We start from the raw sequence: 26,404 nt of genomic DNA, 5'->3' as shown, positions 1-26,404 counted from the left end.
GAAAAATCCCATTCTTGTGAAATTAACAACGACCTGAAACTACACATGGGGTGGATTTTTAATTCCATGACGTAAAAGATGAGTCAGTGTAAGGATTCATGAAATGGTGATGTTTAACTGACATGAGAGTCACTCCATCATGTGAGCAGTTTATTAACACCTATGATCAATAAAACATTGTACTGACTTGAATATAACTGTAGTCGTATTTTATGCATCTGGTTTTTATTTCATTCTTCTGTTTCCTTTCACAAGTATTTTTGTTGTGGCACAGTGAGTGAGTTTGGTTTAACTCCGCTTTTAACATTATTCCAGTTATATCGGGGTGTCAGCTTAATGTGGGAGGAAAGCCCGCAGTGATGCAGGTCTCAGACGTTTACCACTTCGGTGAAACCCATGAGCACGAGTAGGGTGCTGACAAACCTAGAAACATAATCGGGGCGAACCGGGATTCGAACCAACAATCAAAGGTTTCTGGTGTGTCCAAGGGACGCAACTCTGCCCAGCGAATCGCGGAGCCTTGGACGACTGGTCCACCCGTGCCCCCCTGTTGAGGCACAGAGCCATATAGAGCAGGTACATAAATGGAACGCGAGCACTAAGGGTAAACACAAAATTATTGCACTCATTAGTGCCATGCGTAGCTGCTTGTACTAGTCTGGACTGATGCCGATTTTATAGTCCTAGCCCACTGAGATACCATACCGCAGTTTAACATGAATACCCCACTCAGACACTGTATACTGACTCCGAGCTGACCAGTCCTTGTTTTAGCCCCTTAATGCTGAGTGCCAAGTACCCTATTTTAATGTCTTTTGGTATGACGTGGCCAAGGATCAAACCCTGAATTTCTGCCCTCGAGGATCCTCTATCCACAGGAACCTGTCGCCGGTCTCTCGACTGAGGAATGTTGTTTTCTGCCGGTCTGGACCAGAGAACCACTGGAGTGCAGATACAGTTAATGGTTCAAGCAAGAGAATAACATCATTTGATGACAAACATAAAAAATTTCCACTTTTACAAAATTTAATCAGTGATTCACAATTTATACTTGACAAGCTTTTCTATACAATTGTATAAATACAAACTAAATATTATTTACAATGGTAAGACAAATATGAATGTACATTAAATACTTTTGTGTTTGAAACATCTCATTTCGACGTGACACAATACAATCACTTGATAAGAACAGTTTCCTGCATAAAGTTTGGCAAATTTCTATGCAGAATTGTGAAACAAGCCCATTCATGCTGTAATTAGGTGATCTTTATACAAAAAACACCATGCAGGCAAAGGAAACAAATGAAAGATTAAAAAATCCAGGTTCCAAATAAGACAGTGTTGAACTTTTGTACTTGACATAAAATACAAGCTTTATAGTCTTGAAAGCAGTAATCTTCATTTTTTCTCTCAGAAGAGTTAATGTATTTCAGATTCTAAACAATAATTTTGACATTTTAACACTGTAATCCTCCTATTCGATAAGAAATGATTTAAAAATAAAATAAATTGGAATGGTTCTTCAATGGAATATACGACAGTAGATGTTCTATGTTAAAAAATCTTCTGAAAGACGTATCACAGGTGGCTGGAGTGAAGGCAGGTGCTTGGTTACTTGCGTCCGGTGATGCTGGCACGGCTGCGGTCACTACGCACACTGCCGATGGAGCTACCGCTGCGGGCGCTGCTGGGAGATCCAGGCCCTGGGCATGACAATAACCATATGATAACTATAGAACCATATAACCACACATGATAACCATATAACCACATGATACTCTTGTGATAACCTTATAACCATATAACATGACAATACATGATAACCTTATGATAACCATACATGACCACAGATGATAACCACATGATAACTTCATGATAACCATATAACAACATAAGCACACATGATAACCATATGATAACCATATAATAGGTCAAAAGAGGTTTAATGTCGCATTGAAGATTATTGCACTTTTAAAGTGATGAGCATGTATTTGTGTGGCTGCTTGTACTAGTCCGGACTAATGCCGATTTTATAGTGCTAGCCCACTGAGATACCATGCCGCAGTTTAACATGAATACCCCGCTCAGACACAGAATACTGAGTCCGAGCCGACCAGGCCTTGTTTTAGCCCCTTATTGCCGAGCACCAGGCTGGGTAACAACAAATACCATCTTTTGAAGTCTTTTGGTATGACCCCCTGTCCTCCCGCTCTCTGGGCAGATGCTCTACCACTAGACCATATGATAACCACATTGCCAAGATGCCAAAAGGCATGGGTTTTAATAATAGTAATAAGCACCACACATAAGTTAACTTTTGTCAGAGATCGAGTGGTAGAGAACAGAATTAGTTCAAACATCCATGAAACTAAACTGTTTTGATAATAGTTACTGAGCAGTTACAATCCTTTCAACACTGTTGTGTTTACTGTAAAGAAATCTGTTATATGCACAAGAAAATATGGTCTGTCCTGTCACTTTTGAAGCCATCTTCCCGAAGCAAGGGAGGTAACTGGCTTTAAAAGCCCAGTTTCCACCCTTGGCGAACTAGTCTGGAATCTCAGGGCCTGACTGTAGCCCCATCAGTGGCTATTCCCCCTCTGATATCACATCCTTTTTGCTTCAAACAAAATGGCGGCACCAAGTGAAGACGATCTGATCGATAATCAAGATCTATATTGTAATAAAACGGGTCTTTCTTTGAGAAGTGCATCAAACCAGGTGAAGACCTTGATCAAAAACATGACAAGATTTTCAAAAAATGTGTTGATGAAAAGTTGGCGGTTGCAAATCCTTTCGACCGAAATCTCCATGGCAGTTTACGAACTGGATGTTGATTTCGTTATGTGATTTGGATTGGTCTATGCATAGACTCCTTAGTCCAGCCAAAATTTAACTCCATAATTCCAGCCTAGTTCGGCAAGCTTTGAAACCGGACTTTGTCAGTCAGTTAACTCCATGGCCTTGGGAAGGTGCTGTCTGAATACTCACACTGTATCCAATAAATGTTTACATATATACACAAAAGAAAAGGCTTGAAATAACTACAAAGTGTCCACAAAAACTCCTTTTTTTACTACATTTCACAGAAAACCTGAAAACACTGGACACTGACCTTCAAAGTCGGCCCCGATCTGTATGGAGGAAGGTTGGCTCCGGGACGACTGGATGCTCTTGATGCTGGACATGGAACTGCGGGCTGAGGACAGGCTGCTGCGAGAACTGCCTGGGCGGTGGCCACTCGGAGTGGGGGGTGGCAGGTTAGCCTGGATACAGAGACAATATACAGTTACAGGTGGTGTGAGAACTGCCTGGGCGGTGGCCACTCGACGTGGGGGGTGGCAGGTTAGCCTGGATACAGAGACAATATACAGTTACAGGTGCTGCGAGAACTGCCTGGGCGGTGGCCACTCGACGTGGGGGGTGGCAGGTTAGCCTGGATACAGAGACAATATACAGTTACAGGTGCTGCGAGAACTGCCTGGGCGGTGGCCACTCGGCGTTGGGGGTGGCAGGTTAGCCTGGATACAGAGACAATATACAGTTCCAGCTGCTGTGAAAAACCTACCTGATGGGCTACTGACATGAGAGTGTTAAATGACAACCTATCTGCGGGGCTACTGACCTGAAAGACTTACGTAACCCTTTGTGAAGGGCTACTGACTTGAGAACATTATATAACCCTCTCTGATAGACTACTTGCCCGAGAACATCATATAATCCTCCGATAGACCAATGACCTGTGAGTCATATGACAACCACTCTGGTGAGCTACTGACCTGAGAGAAGTACATGTTCACAGCTTCATTGAGTTCGGTGTGGACCTGTACGACATCAGAGACACCTTTCATGATGGATTTGTTGAACTCACGCATCTCACGGACTTCAAAGTCACGCTGGAACAACAACACAAGCATCAGACAAACATTACATTTAGCTTTAATGTTCCAAAAATGAAAAAAAGGAAAAGGAAACAGGTTATCCAGAGTTAAGATTCTTTTCTTTTTGTTTGTTTGTTGTTTAATGCCACAGTCAGCAATATTCCAGCTTTATGACGGTGGTCTGTAAATGATCAAGTCTGGACCAGACAATCCTGTGATTGACATCATGAGCATCGATCCACGCAACTGGGATACAATGACATGCATCAACCAATTCAGTGAGGCTGACCACCCGATCCCGTTAGTCAACTTTTATGACAAGCATAGTCGCCTTTTACGGCGACTCAAGATTGAGCTGTTAAGTTGGAGAATCTGAATAAGTGTCGAGGAGAAATCTTACCTCTTCTGGTGTTTCACCCTTGCTTTTTTTGGCAGAACGGACTTCTCTTGCATATTTGACATTCTGGAATATGAAGAATAACATGTTAAACCTCATTACATCCTCAGTAACATTTAAGGATGTTTAACAGATTTCCACATTGGGGGCATTCATATACTACTCAAAAAAAGTTAAGGATCACCTGATTCTTTCATATTACAATAGTTCATCTCTGATGCCATGACAGATTAACATTACCAATATGAAAGAATCGGGTGATCCTTAACTTCTTTTGAGTAGTATACATGATATGTCTAACATGTAACACACACATATGAACTAAAAACTGAATACGACCAATAAAATCTTTTATTAATACACAGGCCAAGTTCCACTGAATGGGATGATGCAGTGTATAATACTTGACAACCTGGCATATCATGCTGAAGAGTTGTTGAGATGCTGTTTTGGTGTTACCATGTGGGTGGTAATATTTTTGGGGAAAAGATAAAAACATATGCTACATAGTTCTCCACAGGTGTATTTCTAAAATAAATAGTCAGTAATATTACACATGCACATATGGCATTACAACTGAAGCTACACATGCCTGTTTTGAAACTCTCTCCAGTTTGGTTCTCTGGACTTCAAGGTCTTTGGTCAGTTGGAGAATTTTGTTCTGAAAAACAAATACCATTACATTTAATAACAAAACAATAATTTCAGCATTACACACACAATTTTGAGATACTGATGATGAGGTGAAATTGGGATTAATGTTGTGTCCAAGATTATTGCACTTATATAGCGACGTGCATGCACGTGTGTGTGTGTGTGGCTGCTTGTACTAGTCCGGATTGATGCCAATTTATAGTGCTAGCTCACTGAGAGACCATGCCACAGTTTATCATGAATACCCCACTCAGACACAGTATACTGACTCTGAGCCGACCAGTCCTTGTTTGAGCCCCTTAATGCCGAGCGCCAGACAGGGTAACAACAAGTACCATCTTTTAAAGTTTTTTGGTATGACGCGGCTGGGGATCGAACCCCGGACCTTCTGCTCTCTGGGCGGACACTCTACCACTAGACCATGCAGGCGGTTACATATCATCAAATAGAAGACAAGGGCGGATCAAGGATATTAAACAAAGGATGGGAGTATCTGCCTGTGATCACCACTGAGCAAACATTCAGCCATCAGTTCAAAACAAGAATTAAGATGATAATCAAATATTACCTTCTTGTCCTCAATCATATCAACATATGCATCTTCATCTCTTGTGAGATTGTCCAGAGTGTTGCTCATCGTCTGGAAATCAACAGATTCATCAATTCATTTTAATGTGTAGGTGCACTTTATGTATCAGGTATTGTGTTGGGGGCTTTGCTTTCTGTGAGTAGTATACATGTGCAGGTCGACATTTTGTGTGAATGAATGTTGTTTTATGTTGCACTAATCTTCCAGCTCCATGACAGTCACATGTATAAAACAAAGTCCTGCAAACCGGTGACTGACAGAATGAGCACCCCTAGAATAGTAGTATTATGACTTACATTCAGCTAACCAGTCTGATCACCTAATCCCCATTTACTGAGGACTATTTCTGATCCCCAATCCCCAAAGAACAATTAGTGAGTGAGTGAGACTGGATTAACGCCTCTTGTAACAGTATTCCAGTTATATTGCGGCGTGTCAGCTTAATGTGGGAGGAAAGCCCGAGGTGATGCAGGTCTCAGATATTTACCACTTCGGTGAAACCCACAAGCACAGGTATGGTGCTGATAAACCTAGAAACATAATCGGGGGAACCGGGATTCGAACCCACAATCATAGGTTTTTGGCGTGCCCAAGGGACACAACAAAGAACAATTAAACCTTGAACCTGGTATGAATTATTATCATACTGATGACTGAAAATCTTTGAAATACAAGAATTGTGGCAGCGAGGAAAATAAGCGAGAGTAGTCTCCCCTACCTGCAGGTCATCCTGGAGCTCCCTGATTTGCCTCCTCTTGTACTTGTACTTGTCCATCACGGCCCGCATCTGCTCCTCCAGCTGCTGCTTCTCCTCCATCTCATCACCTGCAGCATAAACACACAGGTTAAGATCAGATAATGACAGACTACTTTCCTGATTGGGATTCAATGATAAGTTTTCGTGCTTTGGTCGAATTCACCTACATCTGTGCGTTAATGTTCTTTGACCTTATCTAGTTTGCATTGTCATCATCGCCTTGATAATCTACAGGTATGGTGGAAGTGTTGTTGTGGAGGGTGACACTAGTTATGAGTAGTAAACAGTAGGCCGGATGACATCACAAATGACCATTGTGTTATGTATTGATGTGCCACTGTGGTCATGAGAATAGACAAAATATGCATCAATTAAATGCTAAAATGCTAGATTGTCGGGTGTGTAAGAAACAGATTACTACATGAGTGTCTGTCAGATACCATTCATCTTAAGAATTGCTTCAAAGAGTATCTAATGAGCAAAAGTGAGTCAGAAACGGTTTGAAAAAAACAAGATGTAAGATAAATGCTGTCTGACAAACACGAGTGAGTAATCTGTTTCTAACACATCCTAAACTCTCACTTTAGCATTGATAATGGATAAGATCAAAGACAATTTATTAAACACTCAAAAACCATAAAGTTTCGACTAAGGTGAATTTGACTGAAGCAAGAGAAATATATCAATGAATAACAATCAGGAAAGTAGTATGTCATAATCTGACCTCAGGTCATCACCATGGAGTTACCAATCACGGACCTGGAATTTGATCTCATGCATGTTTGATACCAGTTATCTCAAACAGGTTTCTCACCCACAGGTGTGTAAGAAACTTCATCACAACATCATCTCCAGCACACATACTTCATTACTTCAAAATACAATGTATCTCACATATCTCAGTAATGCTTCAAGACTATTCTATAAGAGATGTTTGCTTGGCTGAAGCACTCACTTGTCTCTGTAATCTTGTTGAAGCTCTTCCTGTAGGTTTCATTGCGGCTGTTCATCAGTTTGAGAGTGTTCTCCAGAGCTCGGATCTCCTTCTCAGCCTTCCTGATCTGGGCGTCGAGCTCATCCCCCTCCCGCTGCAGCTCCTCCTTGTCCTGGGCAGCCTGAGGACAAGCACTGAGGTTGCAACTGTGTGTTTGTTGTGTAGTGAAACTCTCAGCAAAATTTCAGCAATAGGATGGCAGCTTTTAATTAATCGTGTCTGCATTAGACAAACCCGTGATTGACATTATGAGCAGTGATCCACTGTCTGGTTATGATGATACCCAGTCAATCATGTCACAGATCCTGACCACTGACGATAAGCATAGGTTTTGGGGAACAAATTCTAAGCCAGAAACTCAACAGGGACAGGTAGGGTCAGCATATAACACAGAGGTCTACTGCTCAGAGGTCAACTTAGCTGACAGTCCTCAGACTAGCCGAGCCGAGCCGAGCCGAGCCGAGCCGAGCCGAGCCGAGCCGAGCCGAGCCGAGCCGAGCCGAGCCGAGCCGAGCCGAGCCGAGCCGAGCCGAGCCGAGCAGAGCCGAGCCGAGCAGAGCAAGAGCAGAGCAGAGCAGAGCAGAGCACTGGTACTTTGGCTAGTGGCCTTCATAAATAGTGAGTATGGTTTTATGCCGCTTTAAGCAATATTCCAGCAATATCACGGCGGGGACACCAGAAATGGGTTTCACACATTGTACCCAAGTCGAGAATCGAGCACGAGTCTTCGGTGTGACGAGCGAACGCTTTCCTGCATAAATAGCAGAAGGGTTGCGGACATATCTGAAGTGAATGACATGATGTCAGTGAAGACATTGTTTTTACCTTGATGTCTACCTTGTTCGTTGTTTAAAGCCGCACTCAGCAATATTCTATCTATATGATGGCAACTGTAAATCATCGAGCCTGGACCAGACAATTCAGTGATTGACATCATGAGCATAGATCAACACAATTGGGATACGATGACATGCATGAAACCAAGACAGCGAGCCTGACCACTCGATCCTGTTAGTCGCCTCTTACGACAAGCATAGTCGCTTTTTACGGCAAGTATGGGTTGCTGAAGACCTATTCTACCACCGATCTTCACGGGTCTTTTACCTTGATGACATAGTAGGCTTGTGATCGCTCCTCCTCCCCTTCTGGTGGAGCCATGGACACCATCAGGATCTCGTACCTGTAGACAGACCATCCACAGATTACATCACTGCAGGAGGACATACTTGAGTGAAAGACAGATCCAAGGGGTGGTTCATGGGAATGAATAACCCCTCTTGGAAATCAAATATGCTCTTAAATGCCATTAATCCTGAAATAATATCTAAGCATTAAAGAGCAGATGAATTCATCAGTATCGTTTGTCATCCATATCTTATTGCCCTTCTCCACTAAAATGAGTGAATGAGTGAGTGAGTTTGGTTTAAAGCTGCTTTAAACAGTATCCAAGTTACGGATGTGAGATTGATGCGGAGGGGAACTGAAGTGATGCAGGTCTCAAACGTTTACTACTTTGGTGAAACCCATGAGCACAGGTATGGTACTGACAAACCTAGAAACATAATCAGGGCTATTCTGGAACTGAACCATGATCACAGATTGCTTGTATGCCAAAGGGAAGCAACTCTGCACAGCTAATTGCAGTTCCCTAGACGACTGCCACCCGTGCCCCCTCTTGAATAAAAATCCTACTAAATCTGTTATTGAGTCAAAACAATACTGTTTTTGTGCCACAATCAGCACGATTACAACTATGTTTCAAATAATTATTTCTCGTTCAGATTTTTGGAAGACTATGACAAACGATGCTGTGGGGGTAAGACGGCACCCAGTCACCATCTTGATTCCCACTGGAGTTGTCTCTTGTAACAATGGGGTGCTGAGGACCTTGTTATCCCTTGGAGGAAAAGTGTATCACACAAGATCTAAATTTGAGCTTCAGTACTGTCTACTGTTGCGTCACGTGATATGGTGGCTTGTGCGTTTAATGGTAACTAACCTCTTTCTGAGTTTGTCAATCTTTGAGATTCTCTCATGCAGCTCGGCACTGATCTGCTGCCTCTCGTCGTCAGCCACCCGGAACTGAGCTGTCAGCATGTCCTTGTGGATGTTGATCTCCTGGCGCCTCTCCTTCATGGCCTGGGGACACAACATGTATGAGTAGTGCCACACCTTAAATGGTCTGAGCCAGTATGGGGTGGGGTGGTGGAGTATGTGGAGTGGTGGAGTGGTGGAGTATGGGGTAGAGTGATGGGGTTGTGGAGCATGGGGTGGGGTGGTGCGGTGGTGGAGTGGTGGAGTATGGGATGAGTATGGGATGAGGTATGAGTATGGGGTAGAGTGGTGGGGTGGTGGGGTATCGGGTGGAGTGGTGGGGTTGTGACGTATGGGGTGGGGTGGTGGAGTATTGGATAGGGTGGTGGGGTATGGGTATGGGGTAGAATGGTGGGGTATGGGGTAGAGTGGTGGGGTAGTGGGGTATGAGGTGGAGGGGTGGTAGGGTATGGATATGGGTCGGGGTGGTGGGGTGGTGGGGTGGTAGTGTATGGGTATGGGTTGGAGTGCTGGGGTGGTAGTATATGGGTATGGGTTGGAGTGCTTGGGTGATAGGGTATGGGTATGGAGTGGTGGGGTATGGGCTAGTGTGATGGGTCGGGGTTTGTGCGGTATGGATATGGGATGGGATGGTGAGGTGGTAGTGTATGGGTATGGGCTGGTGGGGTATGGGGTGGAGTGCTGGGGTAGGGTGATGGTGTATGGGATGGAGTGGTGCTGGGATGTTTGTTTGGAACAGAATATTTCTTCGTTTTTTTTAACATTTTCCCAAACAATTCATAAAGAAATTCCCAGCACTCCAGAACTTCAAACGGTTTACCCCTGAGCTGCTGCTGTTACAGCCTACACAGTCAGGATGTAGACAACACTTACTGTCTCCAGCTGCAGCTTCCTCTTCTCCATACTCAACACACAGTCAGCCTTGCTGTTGAGCATGTCCCTCAGACGCTTGATCTCCAGCTTCATCAGGTTCTCGTCTACCATCAGATCCTGCAGGACATAACAACAGTGACAAGCTGGTTCATAAACTCAACAGTCTTTATTCTAGAAAACCAAACATATTTCGTACTCTCTTCAAAGGTGATGGATTGTGACAACTTCCAAATACTCAAGCTCATGACTCTTATTTTAGATCTTGGATTACAATCACTTAGCACTCATGTCAGGTCTGCGTCTTTAGCCACTAGTTTGAAGCCAGATTCTAGTAAAATTCTGTTTGGACTCGTAAGCCTAGCTAATAACTGTCCATAGAAGAACACTAAATTCTACTAAACATGATGCTAGAGGCCATGGTGGGTCTGGCAGTCTCTGCCACACATGATTTGAAGCAACCCTCTGGAAAAAGTGATCTATACGAAGCTAATTTGATATCATTTTTTATTTCTGGTCACAACAGCGACAGAAACTAACAGTTTTAGCCCACTAGTTCTTATAATGATAACATATAGCAAAACCCTAAAAAGGGCAAATTCCTACTAGTCCCTAGGATAGTGCCAATTTCTAAAGCTGTCATAACCTTAAGCTTCATGATCCAGAACAATGCTTCACATGAAGTCTTCTGTCCCTGACACAGGGCTTCCTTCTACCACCAGATACAGCTGGAATTTTGTAACTGACATCTGCATGTCACACAGTGATGAAGAGTATGTGAGTGAGTATGGTTTTACACCACTTTTCGCAATATTCCAGCAATATCATGGCGGGGGACACCAGAAATGGGCTTCATACATTGTACCCATGTCGGGAATCGAACCTGGGTCTTCGGCGTGACGAGCGAACGCTTTAACCACTAGGCTACCCAACTGCCCCACAGTGATGAAGAACTAAACAGGGAAATTATTATGACCATTATTATCCATGTTTTGAATCACACGCATGCTTCTTTATTCTCAGGAATCGACACGATGAGGGCACGACAGACCATGCAAAGGGAGACAACTTCTTATTCTTAAATAACTGTATTGAAGGGAGAAAAGTGTTTTCACCGACATTAATCTGAATAAATATGCCATTTTTTTCAAGCAGAATCCTGCATGTTCTAAGAGGTCAACAGTTTCAAGCGACGTACCTGTTTGGCATGGATGATCTTCCTCAGCTCCCTCTCCGAGCTGTCATTGTAGAGATTGAGCTCCTCAATCTTGCTGGTGAGATCGGACTTCTCTGCCCCACTCTCCCCGAGCTCCCTCGTCACGCGCCGGATGTCATCCTGCAACACAGAAAATGTCATACAGTCATACATGAAAACTAGAAGACCAAGTTATCTATATACCCCACCCATTGTCCAATCATGAAGATAATGATATGCACCATCAAATGTGACATGGTAAACTATCAGTTGTCCACCTGCTTGTGGAAGAGGTTGAATACAAGAGCTACTGTATAACATCTCTATAAAACTTGGGGCAAATATCTGCTTTAGTATTGTATAATTGTATGATAAACAAAGGTTATTATCAGCTTCCAGTAGGTGAAGGCTTAGAATATTTTGTATCCTTGAGCACTGAACAATTCACTCATTTAGATATTATGAATTGTATTGTCGAGCATTGTAGTTATTAGGGCTGTTACGATTCACTCGCGTATTCGGTGAATCGAACTGTATCCATTCACGAATTGAATTTGTTATTCGTGGCCACTAGAATAGAATATTTTTGAATATGCAAGCATCTGCATATTTACATACCCTGTACCCAAAAATATCATAAGAACATTTAATATGCATAGATTTCTTCAAACATAACACTCTTATAATATTTAGTTTGACAGTATTGTGGTCACTGGTCATTGTAGCATTTGAGCAGATACTAGTTCCTGGATAAGTGCAGAATATAAATGTATAATATATTAATCATTAACAAACCATGTCAAATAATTTATGTTGTCAATGTTTCACTGAATATAACAAATAATACAAATAATATTTCAGCTGCTACATCAGACTTGTTATTGTATCCGTGAATTAATATTCATATTCGTTACCCTATATTCGTGATACGAATCGTATAAGCCTCATAGTGTATTCGTTGCAGCCCTAGTAGTTAGGTTAGGTTAGGTAAATGGTACAGATAAGGTACAAAAGTTGTAAGCATGCTGACCCCTCAAAACCTGGTAAATTTCCAAAGCATATACTATGATATGAATCCTTTCATAGCTTTCTTTGTTGCAGTGTCTACTTGTGTGCCATTTAATTGAAATAAGAAAATAAAACATAATTTTGAAATCTTTAAAGAACAAACACTCTATAACAGCCTATACTGATATTGTACAAAGTTTCTTCGAGAAGTACATGACAGAAACGAGGTAAAATTGTTAAGATTGCTTCCATTCAATTAAAATCTAAATTTATAGAATTTATCTAAAAACAAAAAATTGGGGGAATCATAAATAGCAAAAGGCACATCTACACTATATGGTGAATGTGTTTACCAAAATTCTTAAAGATATCTCAAATAATATTCTAGTTCCGCTCCGGAAATGAAACCTACTGCCTTTATTCAGTTAAGCAGTGATAAGTGACTAAGTCCAAATTTATAAAATTCACATAAAATAATTTTTTTGGGGGGAAATCCTAAATAGCAAAGGCACAACTACACCATATGGTGAATGTATGTACCAAGTTCTGTAAAGTGATCTCTTATGGTTTCAGAGTTCTGCTCCGGAAACGTAATGTGATGCATGGACGGACAGAGCCAGTTTCTGTATCCCCTCTGTTGTGACAGGGGATAACAAGAACAGAATTTTTCAATTTGGCTTCCTGCATCATTGTATATTGATAAATAATTCTCATACGATAATTGATCAACTTACTGCTGTCTCAGCAGAACCAACTGTTTATTTGATTTGACATGTATAATTCATGAAAAAATAGGGTGCTTCAAATGTGTGAGTGAGTGAGTATGGTTTTACGCCGCTTTTAGCAATACTCCAGCAATTTCACGGTGGGGGAACCAGAAATAAGCTTCACACATTGTACCCATGTCGGGAATCAAACCCGGGCCTTTGGCGTGTCGAGCGAATGCCTTAACCACGAGGCTACCCGACCGCCCCGGGTGCTTCAAATGACATGCAATGTATGACTTATTGTTTGTAGTATTTTTTGTGTAGGTGAATTAGACAAATTGATTCGATGTGTAACCTGTAGTCTCTTGAGCTGACTTGTCAGCAGCACGTGGGTGGAATTCTTGTTGTCCAGCTCTCCAGTGAGTTCCGCTATCCGCGCTTCCAGTTGGATCTTCTCCTCATTGCTCCGCTCTCCACTCATCCGGTTGATCCGACGCTCCAGTTGTTGGATGGAGAAGTCCTGGCAAACACATGACAGTTTCAGTAACACATCAACCGTCTCACTCAAAGTTAAACAGTTTACCAGATGGTTGAAGATTAATAAATGGGTTTGTCGTTGTTTAACACAACAATCACCATTCGTCACCACTCGCCCATTTCAGTAACCTGCAAGAAGACTAGTCCCCCTATCGATGAATGTTATGTGCGAAAATACGACAAACCAATCAGAATGCGCGTATGATTTCAAGTTCTTCGTCAAAGAATCCCTCAGAAATGATTTTTGATTTTACATATGTCTTGCATCTAAAAATATACCCAAGACACAGTTAAATGTGTTCAATCATACTGTATAATTCTGCATGTCCAGCTGTGATTTAAATTGCATCTAAAATATGTATAATATATGGGGAAATATATGTGAACCATTACGCAACGAGTTAACAATTGTTTCAGGTCTGCCCATTTCCGCTAAGACGGAACCCGGTCGCAAAAATGGCCATGAGAGGGGCACGAGTCGCTATTCGGCTTGACCCGGAATAACACGAGATGGTCACGGATGAACAATCACAACTATCTGAAGAGTTCTGTAAATAATTAAGTCTGAACAAAACAAACGTGTGGTTGATACTATGAGGAAAATCCACAATGTACAATGACATGCACCCCGATTCCCCATTCCATTTAGCTGCTTTGTACGACTAGCAGAGCATGCAAATGGCCAGTTCTAACACCCTCCAGGATGAAAACATTACTCTCCACAGACATGACGAAATGGGAATTTTTGACCACAGACATGGTACCCACCTGGTTATAGATGATTTCTTGCTGTTTCAGAGAATCATGATCGAGTTTGTTCACTTTGCTGCCGAGGTTCCGCATGGCTGCATAACTTCCCTAAAACAGAACCCCATCAGGTAATGAATAGCATGACTAAAGGGAGATAACTCTCATGTCAAAACAAACTCTCAGATTATAGAACGGAAAGTTCTGGATGATACCTGATATACGTTGATTCAAGAGAGCATCCATTGATGGTATATTTGTGTAAACAGAAGGAAGGTCATCAATTATGAAAATGTCCAGAGTCAAGATATACGGTAAGCCATGTCAACCAGTAAACTAATTAACAACCACTACACACGTCTTCTCTTTTATAACAAAGAATAATTACATATTATTCATACAGGTCATCATTCCATTGCTTGGTAAGATCAGTACTTGAAAATAAGTGAAATGAAATGAACCTAGCAGACAAAGAAATCTGCTACATGTCTTGTTTCATGATTACCGTATTTGACGTAATAAGCGCCCCGCTCTAATAAGCGTACATGGCGATATTTGCTAATATATTGGGTAGTGACCAATCCCAATTAGCACAGCTTCCAATTGATCAATGTACACAAGACTTATTTATTTGTGTATAATACGCACCCGTGTGTTATACGCACCCTTAATTATGGGCAATTAAATTCTGGAAAATATATCTGTCGTGTATAATATGCACAGACTTTTCTTTTGTATCATTTCAGGCTTTCAGTACAAACCACGAAATTTACGATCTTTCAACTCAACTCATTACGTCGAATACGGTACTATATGTACTCATTCCAAATAATCACTCAAGCAACGACCATGTAAGTGTCACAACTTGTGTCCGATCCATTTGTATCGTGACAAAATACAGTCAAGTCTCGTTTATCCGACACTCATTAATCCGACAATCGGCTTTATCCGACGCAAATGATGGGAACCGATTAAATCAGTGCTGTTTAGACCCGTTAATCCAACAGTCTCGCACTCCGACTCCCACACACCTAATTTGCAACGATTTGCTGAAATCACTCATTTATCAGTCTCGTTAATCCAACACGGTGATCAGCGTACTCCATGGTCATCTGCCCGCGAGTACATAGCCCCATGTTTTGATGCGAGATGAGTCGGCGAGTAGCTGCATATTTAAATGTCTGCTGAGATAAACTTTGTGTTTTGTGTTAAACTTTAGAGGTTGCATGATTAGAAAACATATTCCGCAAACAATGTAACACAACAATATGAATATTTCCTTTTATTATTACAACATGTTTGAATCGTTATCTATCGTGTAGTTGTCCAATTTTCGATCACGAACGTTGATAATACCTAATTCCGTTTATCCGACATACTTGTTAATCCAACATAATCATTTGCAACCAACAATGTCGGATTAACGGGACTTGACTGTATGTTACAAAATCATATTCCATTGTTCATTCAGTATCAGCTTGATAATGGTCTGAGACATATATCTCACCTGTATCTCAGCCTCTGTATTCTTCTCGTCTCGTTTACTTGCGTACATCTCCTCAGCTTTCCGGAACTGCATGTCTCTCAGCTGTTTGAGTTCCTGCTCAATTTCCTCCTGCCGAGTTTCCTCTTCATTCAGTAGAGATCCCATCATGGCTGCCCTCTCTTCAGCAGTCAGCGTCGACTCTGTTGCCACCTTCAACTTCTTCACCAGCGTCTCACGGAGGAGTTTGGCATCCTCTAACCTAGAAGCAGATTCATGGATAGGTGAAAACGGGTTCAGAGAGGATAGAGAAAAAAAGGCTGGATTTTAATTTCAAAAGGCATCTAGGCTTAGGTAAAATTCTTCACGGTTCAACACGGCCAGTTACGTCTTTGATCGAGATTGGTGAAAAATGGCTTTGATGAATAATTGCTACAGGTCACTTCACCAACAGGTCATCAACACTTATACATTTATGACCACCAATCTCAGATTCTAAATAAAAACCAATTTTTGCCTCAAATCTACAAGCAATGTCAAATCACTACAATCCTATTTCAGTTTTACATCGTACCTGTCTGCTTTTTCTATCACCTCCTTTCTGAGCTGTTTGACTTGAGACCGGGTCACCTCCAGATCTGTGTTGGTGCGATCAACTGTACGCTTCAAGGCATCGAGCTACAACACAAAACATCTTGATGCAATAATGATAATAACAACAACAATCATCATCATCATCATCATTGTGCACTATAGTCTATGGATCAGCGAGCACCCAGTTTTCTTTCTCAGCACCCCAGCTGCCCATGAGGCACTAGAAGGTTAACGGTCATATTACCGTTTCATCCTACCGGGTACCCTTTCGCTGCTGGGTGAACAAAGTCAATTGCCCAAGGCATCACCACATGTGCAACAGGTGGTTCAATGTGGGACAGGGCCGAGGCCCTGGAAACTCTCGGGAATCGACCTGCCAATAGACGGTCACCCATCCAACTACTCTCCACGACCAAAGTTGTTTAACGTCCCCTGATGTGTGACCCGCACGCTGTGCACATGACCACGACCTCCACTGGAAGATGGGAATGGGAGTCATTTAAATTCAAAGCTGCTTCCAACTTCTTACAAATTTCTGCACGACAGATGGTATCAAGTCAGTGGCTGAGTCTAGTTTTACGCCGCTTTTAGCACTATTCCAGCAATATCACGGCGGGGTACACCAGAAATGGGCTTCCCACATTGTACTCATGTCGTGAATCGAACCCGGGTCGTCGGCGTCATGACCGAATGCTTTACCAAAAGGCTACCAGACCACCCCAGATGGTACCAAGTAATCATATCAATTAAAATAGTTTATTGTTATCATCCCACCTCATCTTGAAACTGTACTCGCTGTGTTTCAGCTTCCTGGAGGTCGAGGCGTTGTTTTGCGGACTGCCGCTCGGCGCTGGAGATCTTAACTTCTTGGTCCTTGTTGTTCTCGATCTCGTATTCCAGGAACTGTTGCTTCTCCTTGATGGACTCCTCGCGTTTCCGCACTTCCAGCTTCACACGCGCCAATTGCTGGGAGGCAAATAAGAGACGGTGTTATTTATATAGAGGATTTATCATTTCAGTTTTTGAAGGAATAATTTTCATTTGAAGCACAATTGATGAGACATAGCATAAACACAAAGCTAGAGGATGAAATACACACACACACACACACACACACACTTCATATTGATGGATTTTCACCCATTTCAAGAGATTGCTTCCGCGTTCATAGCATCTTGTTTGTTTGTTGTTTAACGCCTCACCTAGCAATATTCCAGCTATATGGTGGCAGCCTGTTAATAATCAAATCTGGACCAGACAATCCAGTGATTAACAATATGAGCATCGATCTATGTGATTGGCATATGGTGCGGGAACATTTTCGTTCATGCCAAAGGTATCCTGAGGGCTAGTAGAATTTCAAACATTTTGGGGATATTCCTGTATGTCACTATTAGGGCTAGTATACTTTCTAGATTAATGTCTATCCCTGTGGTGACATTCATCAACCAATTCACCAAGCCTCGAATACCTGATCCCATCAGTCACCTCTGACGAGACTGCAAGAGTGAGAGAGTGAGAGTGAGAGAGTGAGTGTGAGAGAGGGACAGTGAGAGAGTGAGTGTGAGAGAGAGTGTGAGAGAGGGACAGTGAGAAAGTGAATGTGAAGGACGGACAGTGAGAGAGTGAGTGTGAGAGGGGGACAGTGAGAGAGTGAGTGTGAGAGAGAGTGTGAGAGAGGGACAGTGAGAAAGTGAATGTGAAGGACGGACAGTGAGAGAGTGAGTGTGAGAGGGGAACAGTGAGAGAGTGAGTGTGAGAGAGAGACAGTGAGAGAGGGACAGTGAGTGAGGGACAGTGAGAGAGTGAGTGTGAGAGAGTGAGTGTGAGAGAGGGACAGTGAGAGAGAGTGTGAGAGAGGGACAGTGAGAGAGTGAGTGTGAATGAGGGACAGTGAGAGAGTGAGTGTGAGAGAGGGACAGTGAGAGAGTGAGTGTGAGAGAGTGAGTGTGAGAGAGTGAGTGTGAGAGAGGGACAGTGAGAGTGTGAGTGAGAGAGAGTGTGAGAGAGGGACAGTGAGAGAGTGAGTGTGAGAGAGGGACAGTGAGAGAGTGAGTGTGAGAGAGGGACAGTGAGAGAGTGAGTGTGAGAGAGTGAGTGTGAGAGAGTGAGTGTGAGAGAGGGACAGTGAGAGTGTGAGTGAGAGAGAGTGTGAGAGAGGGACAGTGAGAGAGTGAGTGTGAGAGAGGGACAGTGAGAGAGTGAGTGTGAGAGAGGGACAGTGAGAGAGTGAGTGTGAGAGAGGGACAGTGAGAGTGTGAGTGAGAGAGAGTGTGAGAGAGGGACAGTGAGAGAGTGAGTGTGAGAGAGGGACAGTGAGAGAGTGAGTGTGAGAGAGGGACAGTGAGAGAGTGAGTGTGAGAGAGTGAGTGTGAGAGAGTGAGTGTGAGAGAGGGACAGTGAGAGTGTGAGTGAGAGAGAGTGTGAGAGAGGGACAGTGAGAGAGTGAGTGTGAGAGAGGGACAGTGAGAGAGTGAGTGTGAGAGAGGGACAGTGAGAGAGTGAGTGTGAGAGAGGGACAGTGAGTGTGTGTGAGAGACAGAGTGTGAGAGAGAGACAGTGAGAGAGTGAGTGTGAGAGAGAGACAGTGAGAGAGTGAGTGTGAGAGAGGGACAGTGAGTGTGTGTGAGAGACAGAGTGTGAGAGAGAGACAGTGAGAGAGTGAGTGTGAGAGAGACAGTGAGAGAGAGAGTGTGAGAGAGGGACAGTGAGAGAGTGAGTGTGAGAGGGACAGTGAGTGTGTGTGAGAGACAGAGTGTGAGAGTGAGTGTGAGAGAGAGACAGTGAGAGAGTGAGTGTGAGAGAGGGACAGTGAGAGAGTGAGTGTGAGAGAGAGTGTGAGAGAGGGACAGTGAGAAAGTGAATGTGAAGGACGGACAGTGAGAGAGTGAGTGTGAGAGAGAGACAGTGAGAGAGGGACAGTGAGAGAGGAACAGTGTGTGAGGGACAGTGAGAGAGTGAGTGTGAGAGAGTGAGTGTGAGGGACAGTGAGAGAGTGCATGTGAGAGAGGGACAATGAGAGAGTGAGTGTGAGAGAAGGACAGTGAGAGAGTGAGTGTGAGAGAAGGATAGTGAGAGAGTGCATGTGAGAGAGGGACAGTGAGAAAGTGAGTGTGAGAGAAGGATAGTGAGAGAGTGACAATGAGAGAGTGAGTGTGAGAGAAGGATAGTGAGAGAGTGCATGTGAGAGAGGGACAGTGAGAGAGTGCATGTAAGAGAGGAACAGTGAGAGAGTGAGTGTGAGAGAAGGATAGTGAGAGAGTGCATGTGAGAGAGGGACAGTGAGAGAGTGAGTGTGAGAGAGTGCATGTGAGAGAGGGACTGAGAGAGTGCATGTGATGGAGGGACAATGAGAGAGTGAGTTAGAGAGAAGGATAGTGAGAGAATGAGTGTGAGAGAGTGTGAGAGAGGGACAGTGAGAGAGTGAGTGTGAGAGAGGGATAGTGAACCTACAGCAGCCAGCAGGTCCATCTCCTTGTCTCTCCGCTGCATCTGCTCGATGGTGTACTCCCACTGCTGGATCAGCTCCTGACGTTCCGAGTGGGCCTTGCGGAAATCTTCAGCAGTCTTGTCCAGCTCAATCTAACAAATACAACAGTGACTGTAAGGACTACTACACACACTAGTTCCAAGTCGGAGGCCAGTCAGAAGTACCAGGGACTAGCAGTCACCTCCAAATAAGTAGTAATGTTTCACTAACAACTCATTTAAATATCAAGCGTGGATCAGTTCTACGCAACTCATGGTATCTTCTCAGAGTCTTCATTTGTTGATTAAATTCTGTTAAAAAAACACCAATTTTTCTTTAGGTTATAATAAATTAAGTACTAAATTTTCACCCCTGCCAGTCTAAAACCAAATACCATGTCTAATATAGTTTTATTAGCGCATGTACATACAAATAAAACAGCTACAAGAAAAACATACATACAGTAAACTACAGTTACAATGAACTCAAAAGGACCATTAATTTTAGTTCGTAATAACCGTAGTTCATTATAAGCATATATACAACATATATACAACAAATGGCCGGGACTAAAAAAGTATGTTTGTTATATCGGTATGTTTGTTGTAAGCGTGTTCGTTATAAACATAGATTAGCCCTTCTCCTGTACCCTGTCTTACCTGGGCTGTGAGGGTTTCTGTCATCTCATGATCCAACTGATGGCGTTTCTTAGCAGCTTCGTCTGTCAGCTTCTCCATGCGAAGAGACAGCTCCTGGAGAAGAAAGAGGAAACTATTGACATGCTTGTCCTGAAAATCAAACCTAGCTTATGTACAACTTTTTTTTTTTTTGATGCAGTGGTGGATCAAAAAGGTGGAATCTGGGGTCACCCCCATTTTTATATCCAATGACATTTTGTATGCTCATTTTCTACCATGATACCATGTTGATTTGGTTGTTAAAGAAAATTATTTATAATGGTTTACATGTAGTGTTTGTGAGGTTTGGGTTGGCTTCAGGGTAGGACAAACCCCCCACCCCCTACTGAAGTTACTAATGGCCCAAGTGGACCCCACCCTTTTATTAAATCCTGGGTCTGCCCCTGTGTGTGACATACAACTCTTGTCTCATTGACTGATGTCCACATGCTGACAGACCCAAGGTCAACTGATGGTGCCAATCTCATTAAAATCAGATTTTAGTTCTCGCTGCCGCTGAACAAAGATCTGAGGACATCCCATTATGGGTAACATCAATGAAATGCCTGACAAGAAGTCGACATTAGCCAATCAGAAGGCAGCTTTCTCGTGCTTTATGGCACTAATTTCAAATTGGCGACAACGCTTCGAAACATATTTTGACAAATTCCCGATAAAAAAATTGAAACCTGAACAAAAGAACATTCTGTAATGGCTAATAGATAGTCTAGATTGTATTGATTCTGTCGTTAAGCTAGTTACTATCGTTCTGAATACCCTGTGATAACGTTTCCGAGGTTGCATGATTGTCACTTTCATGATCTGGTAAGCGACGCTCTGATTGGTCGGATGAAAGGTTGTTCTGACATGACCCCTAATGGGATGTCCTCAGATCTTTGTTTAGCGGTAGCAAGAATTAAGATATGATTTTAATGAGATTGCTGATGGTGCTGAGGTTACAACCTAACATGTAGTACTACAGATAATCATGAAAATACACATCAAAGCAGTCAGCAACTTTAGCAACTGGTCCAAAGACCGAGTCTAGTAAAATTATGTTAGGTCTTGTTAGCTGAGCTAAAAAAGGTCCATATCATAACACTAAAATATATTTTAAAGAAACTGATTTTTAAATACCAAAAGTGGGCTAGTAGATGCAAACACTTTTGGCACAGACTGTACAAGCGCAGGGATAATTCAAGGGTGGGGCCTTGTGCTTTAAGCCCCTAAATTTGAAAAAAGGCCCACATTTTCAAAGACAATGGGGCATTTTATCATTGTGTTGCATGGGCAAGTGTGAGTGTACCTCTAGAATATATTAAATTTTTCAGATAAAGGGCCCATGTCAGACATTTCCTAGACTGAACCCTGTAAGCTCTGTCTTCTTTGGTAACATTTCATAAAAATCATCATCCGAAAAAACAGAGAAACTGTTTTAAAGAATTGGTCTGGCACATTTTAATATATCTTTGACTGACTCAAATAACACAAGAATATGTGACCACTAATGTCTTACACAGCAATGGAACATTGTTTCCTTACCTTGATCTTGCTTTCATCCTGGCGCGTGTACTTCTGGAGCGTCATGGCATCCTCATCCTTCCTGGCCGACTCCTCCAGCCACGCCTCCAGAGCCTGCTGATCCCAGTTCATCTGTGACTTCATCTCCTCTAATTTCTGGGTCTGACGGAAGATGTTGTTCTGGGGAGAAGATGATGAAAGTTGGCAATGAGACATGATTTTCCCGGTCAAGTTTGATGTGTGGTGTTTAACGCTGCACTCAGCAATATTCCAGCCATATGGTGGCTGCATGTAAATAAGGGCGTCTGGCCTGGACAATCCAGTGACTGATATTATGAGCATTAATCCAAGTCGTTGGATGCAATCAACCAAATCACCGAGCCTGATCACTTGATCCATTCAGTCGCCTTGTTTGTTTGTCTGTGTGGTGTTTAACTCCGCACTCTACAATATTCCAGCTATATGACGGCGGTCAAGAATAATCGAGCCTGGACGAGACAATCCAGTGACTGACATAATGAACATCGATCCACACAATTGGGACAGATGACATGCATCAACCAAGTCAGCGAGCCTGACCACCTGATCCCGTTAGTCGCCTCTTACGACAAGCATAGTCGCCTCTTATGACAAGCATAGTCGCCTTTTATGGCAAGCATGGGTTGCTGAAGACCTATTCCAGCCCGGTTCTTCACGGGTCGAGTCACCTTGTCCAACCAAAAGACTTTGTTGTGGACCTTCTCTAACCTGAAATCCTTATGTGGCTTATAGTTAGAGAAAACCCTTTCCTTCATGTCTAAAAAAAAAACACTCATGTCTTAGAAACCCATCTTCCTCTTGTCTTACCTCATATATATTTTTCTTCTCCTTGAGCTCCTCAAGTTCCTTCTCCAGCTTGTTGATTTCTTGTTGCAGTCGTCCATCTTCCCGCTGTGCAATCTTCAACAGGTGACTTTCGGTCTCCGTTTCGTGCTTCCGGGCGTTCACCAGACTCTGTGTGTGCTGCAGCTCTTGTCGAACATTCTTCAGATGCTCGGTCATAGCATTGACACGATCATCTACTTCTTCTAAATCTTCTTTGTGAGTAACTATTAATCTTTGTCTTGATTGTACCTATAGAAAAAAATAGTCGAGCATGGATATATATTCATTGTCAGACATGTGATTTGTTCAGTAAATGACCGATTCCTATCTGGTCCTACTCTGTCACACAGACCCTGAAACAAATATATCCAATACAGCCAATGCAAGTCTATAATGTTTGGCAAGTCTAGATTACCGCAGTGTCAGGGTATGTACAAATCTGCTGAATTAACAAGCGAGCACAGAGCTTGTAATTATCAGTCAATCTCTAGTTGTCATTAGTGTTTATTCTATCATGAATTTGGAAATTATTCGATTCTGATTGGTCAGTCAGAGGCTTTCAAATCACAATAAACCCCCTCTGATTGAAACAGATGGTTTTACAGCCCGCATCACCGCGGAAGCTTGTATTCTTAGAATAGCACTTTTTTAGTCATTGTTGGTAGGCATATTCAAATAATTATATCTACAACTACAGGTTACAAAATGAACAGATGCGGTTACTACAATATTCAAAGGATGTGTGGCTACGCATTTCGTGCAGAAAACATGATAGAAATCTAAAAAAAAAATTTACGTTTTGGAGACAACAGAGAGCTTGGAATTTTGCGCTTTTCTATAGATGACTGTGACGTCATATCTTTTGCGTCCCACTGGGCGATATGACGTCATAATGGTGACATGAAGTGTAGAACGAAAGCCTTGCAAACCTGCTTAGTTTTCTTTAGGGGTGCCCACCTCATGTTAGCTGACCAAGTTGCCGTGCTTATATGCTTTAAATGCCTGTCGTATGTTCGAGTGAAGGATTACTGTGTAAACAAACTGCTTGGATCTATACAGCGCCATATTTTGTTTACAGGCTGTTGTCGGTGATTCCGTAATTCAGATCGACAACCCAATCAAAACACTGGACTCAATCCCATGCAGCTTCACTCAATATATTTGCTAACACCAAAGAGTTTGCGTTATATTTAGTCATGGTAGAATCTCTAGCTCTCATTATTGTTTAGTATTAGCACATGGTGAGCCTATTGTTCCAGGGAGCTAGACTGAGAATATGAGATAGGACACATGTTTCCATGGGTTTCATTTGAGGTAGGACATAAGTTCTAAGGGGCTTCGTTGTGGGAAGTGAATATGGGTATTGAATTGTAATGGACAGGTACATTAAGTAATAATGTAAATATTTCCTTTTGGTACAAATTCACTTATGCTCATGCAAATGCAACAGAGTACACAATACCCTAAAAAATACCCTAGGTATGGATGAACCCCATGTAATTGTTTTAACCCATATATAAATAAACATGATTTTGAACATTCTTAATTATTTAATAATTACCATATTCGACATAATAAGCGCCCAGGGCACTCTCAAAATTAGAAATAGGGGGCTCTTATTAGAATATTATTTTGGTGAAAAAAACAACAGAATTGAAAGATAAATTTCAAAGGCTGACATTGTAAACATGTGATGAAGATATAATACTACATAAATCGTCCTTATCGTTATTAAAAATAGAGGTGCCATTTTCGCCTGACACATAGTAGCCGTTTTCGCCAAATGCGACGCGTTTTCGCCAGAGAAATCGTTGCTGTTTTACCCTGCACTCTCCTTAATCATGTTGATGTTTCTACGTTGAATCTGTGGATTCAGATGCAGCCTGTGCATGTGGTACACACCAACAACATGTAAATAAACAATGACTTGTCATTAACCGGTAACAACTCAGCGATAGAAATTGGTACTACTCCTGTAGCCAAACTGTCCAAAAGTTAAGGTATTAGGAGGACTAGTACATAAATTTGTCATTTTTAAGGGTTTTGCTATATGTTATCATTTATGATAATAATATAAGATCTAGTGGACTAAAATTGTTAGTTTCTACCGCTGCAACTATCAATCTTTATTTGTAAGTGATCCCCAACCCTAGCATTTGTATTTAAAGGATGAAACCCAACAATAATTTTGTATGAAAACAACACTACACCAAAGTTTTAGCAGGGCTTGAAAACTTTTGACAAGTAATTCTTTGTTGCTTAATGCCAAACTCAGCAATATTCCTGCTAAATGACGGGTCTGTGACAAATGTTGTGTTACATGGAACTCAGAGTTTTATGAGTGTCTGTGATGATGACTATTCAGATAATGAAAGATATGAGATAATATCCCAAAATATGTTCACTTTTTATTCGCAGGGTGCCACAAAAATTCCTTGGATAGGACTAGATTCTGTTGTTTCAAATATATTTTGTACAGAAAATATTTGTCTTTTGTTTAAAAAAATTTCCAAATGAAAAAAATAGATCTAACAAAACGTCATACGTTTGTATTTTCATTTTTATCTGAATATAATATGGGCCCTACAATATATTTATTCACTTTTAAACATTTGCAGTTACATACATTTGCAGATATATACACGGTGTGTAGGTCCGTTTGTTTATAAACACTCTTGATCGAAAACAGGACAATTTTATCTTTGCTCAGCTGTGGTCGATATATTTTATGTAATATGCTATAAATTTTATCCTGCCTCCCTATTGTTTATCAGGTATATTTTTATGATTCATTTCATGGTCTTATTTCTGTTCATCTGTAATTATTTCTGTCTAATTTAAAAACAGGTGCATTCCTCAATCGGGCATATTCTAACATTTTTGACTGATTTTGTTTATGACAACCAACAAAACATTATCTCGTAAACTAACCTGGTCTTCCAACACCTTGTTTGAGGCGTTGGCGACAGGCATACTTAATCCTTCGTCCCATTCTATTTCGCTTAGGATGCTGTTCGTCCCTCTGTTGCTCATCTTGACGGTTTTTTGATGCGGCGATCCAGCACTTCGCGTTTATGACAACAAAGATGGCCGCCTGGATTGTTTCTTCATTGCTTTGGATACACAAAGCCCGGATGTAAATATTACCAAGGGACGCAACTCTGTTATAATAGCAGGGTCGGTATTTATATTTGTATTCTCCGGGAATGACTCATGTTTCTAAGAGCAGTTCGAACCTGGACTAGCATAACTGTAACATCTGCAAAATCAAATTTCGTTTCTTTTTACGAGGAAAACAGTTGGCTGAAACAATTCAAATTCAAATTGGTTCAGATACGTAAATTTCTTGATGTACTCTTTTTACCCTTTTGTTTTCTTAAATCAATTTGGTTTGCCAATTCA

General features: G+C 42.0%; 1 protein-coding gene across 1 annotated transcript; it reads right to left on the bottom strand.

Annotated features, from left to right (window-relative positions):
• Nucleotides 1-1,468: 1,468 nt before the first annotated feature.
• LOC139448119 (coiled-coil domain-containing protein 39-like) lies at nt 1,469-26,093 on the bottom strand. Its single transcript, XM_071229635.1, has 22 exons — nt 25,934-26,093; nt 22,985-23,251; nt 22,160-22,318; nt 20,600-20,692; nt 19,925-20,053; nt 17,246-17,437; nt 16,452-16,555; nt 15,902-16,139; nt 14,416-14,505; nt 13,466-13,630; nt 11,399-11,536; nt 10,204-10,320; nt 9,275-9,414; nt 8,380-8,455; nt 7,237-7,396; nt 6,243-6,349; nt 5,504-5,575; nt 4,874-4,942; nt 4,285-4,347; nt 3,783-3,899; nt 3,119-3,269; nt 1,469-1,706 (listed from the first exon to the last, which is right to left on the bottom strand). The coding sequence occupies exons 1-22, from the start codon at nt 26,033-26,035 to the stop codon at nt 1,615-1,617; spliced, it is 2,841 nt and encodes a 946-aa protein (XP_071085736.1). The 5' UTR covers nt 26,036-26,093; the 3' UTR covers nt 1,469-1,614.
• Nucleotides 26,094-26,404: the final 311 nt, after the last annotated feature.

The sequence above is a fragment of the Haliotis cracherodii genome, unplaced genomic scaffold (genome assembly GCF_022045235.1).
Source record: "Haliotis cracherodii isolate W230 unplaced genomic scaffold, xgHalCrac1.p SCAF_7, whole genome shotgun sequence".
NCBI lineage: Eukaryota > Metazoa > Mollusca > Gastropoda > Lepetellida > Haliotidae > Haliotis > Haliotis cracherodii.
Note: the sequence above shows the minus strand (reverse complement) of the source record. Positions and strands in the feature narration are given on the sequence as shown.

Bases quoted from the DNA above. Each gene is read 5' to 3' on its own strand.
- LOC139448119 (XM_071229635.1), bottom strand. From the start codon at position 26,035: ATGAGCAACAGAGGGACGAACAGCATCCTAAGCGAAATAGAATGGGAC. The intron at 20,054-20,599 runs GTAAGACAGGGT...TGTATTTGTTAG, and splicing joins CAGAAACCCTCACAGCCCAG to ATTGAGCTGGACAAGACTGC. The intron at 16,556-17,245 runs GTGGGATGATAA...TTTGTGTTGTAG, and splicing joins GAGTACAGTTTCAAGATGAG to CTCGATGCCTTGAAGCGTAC.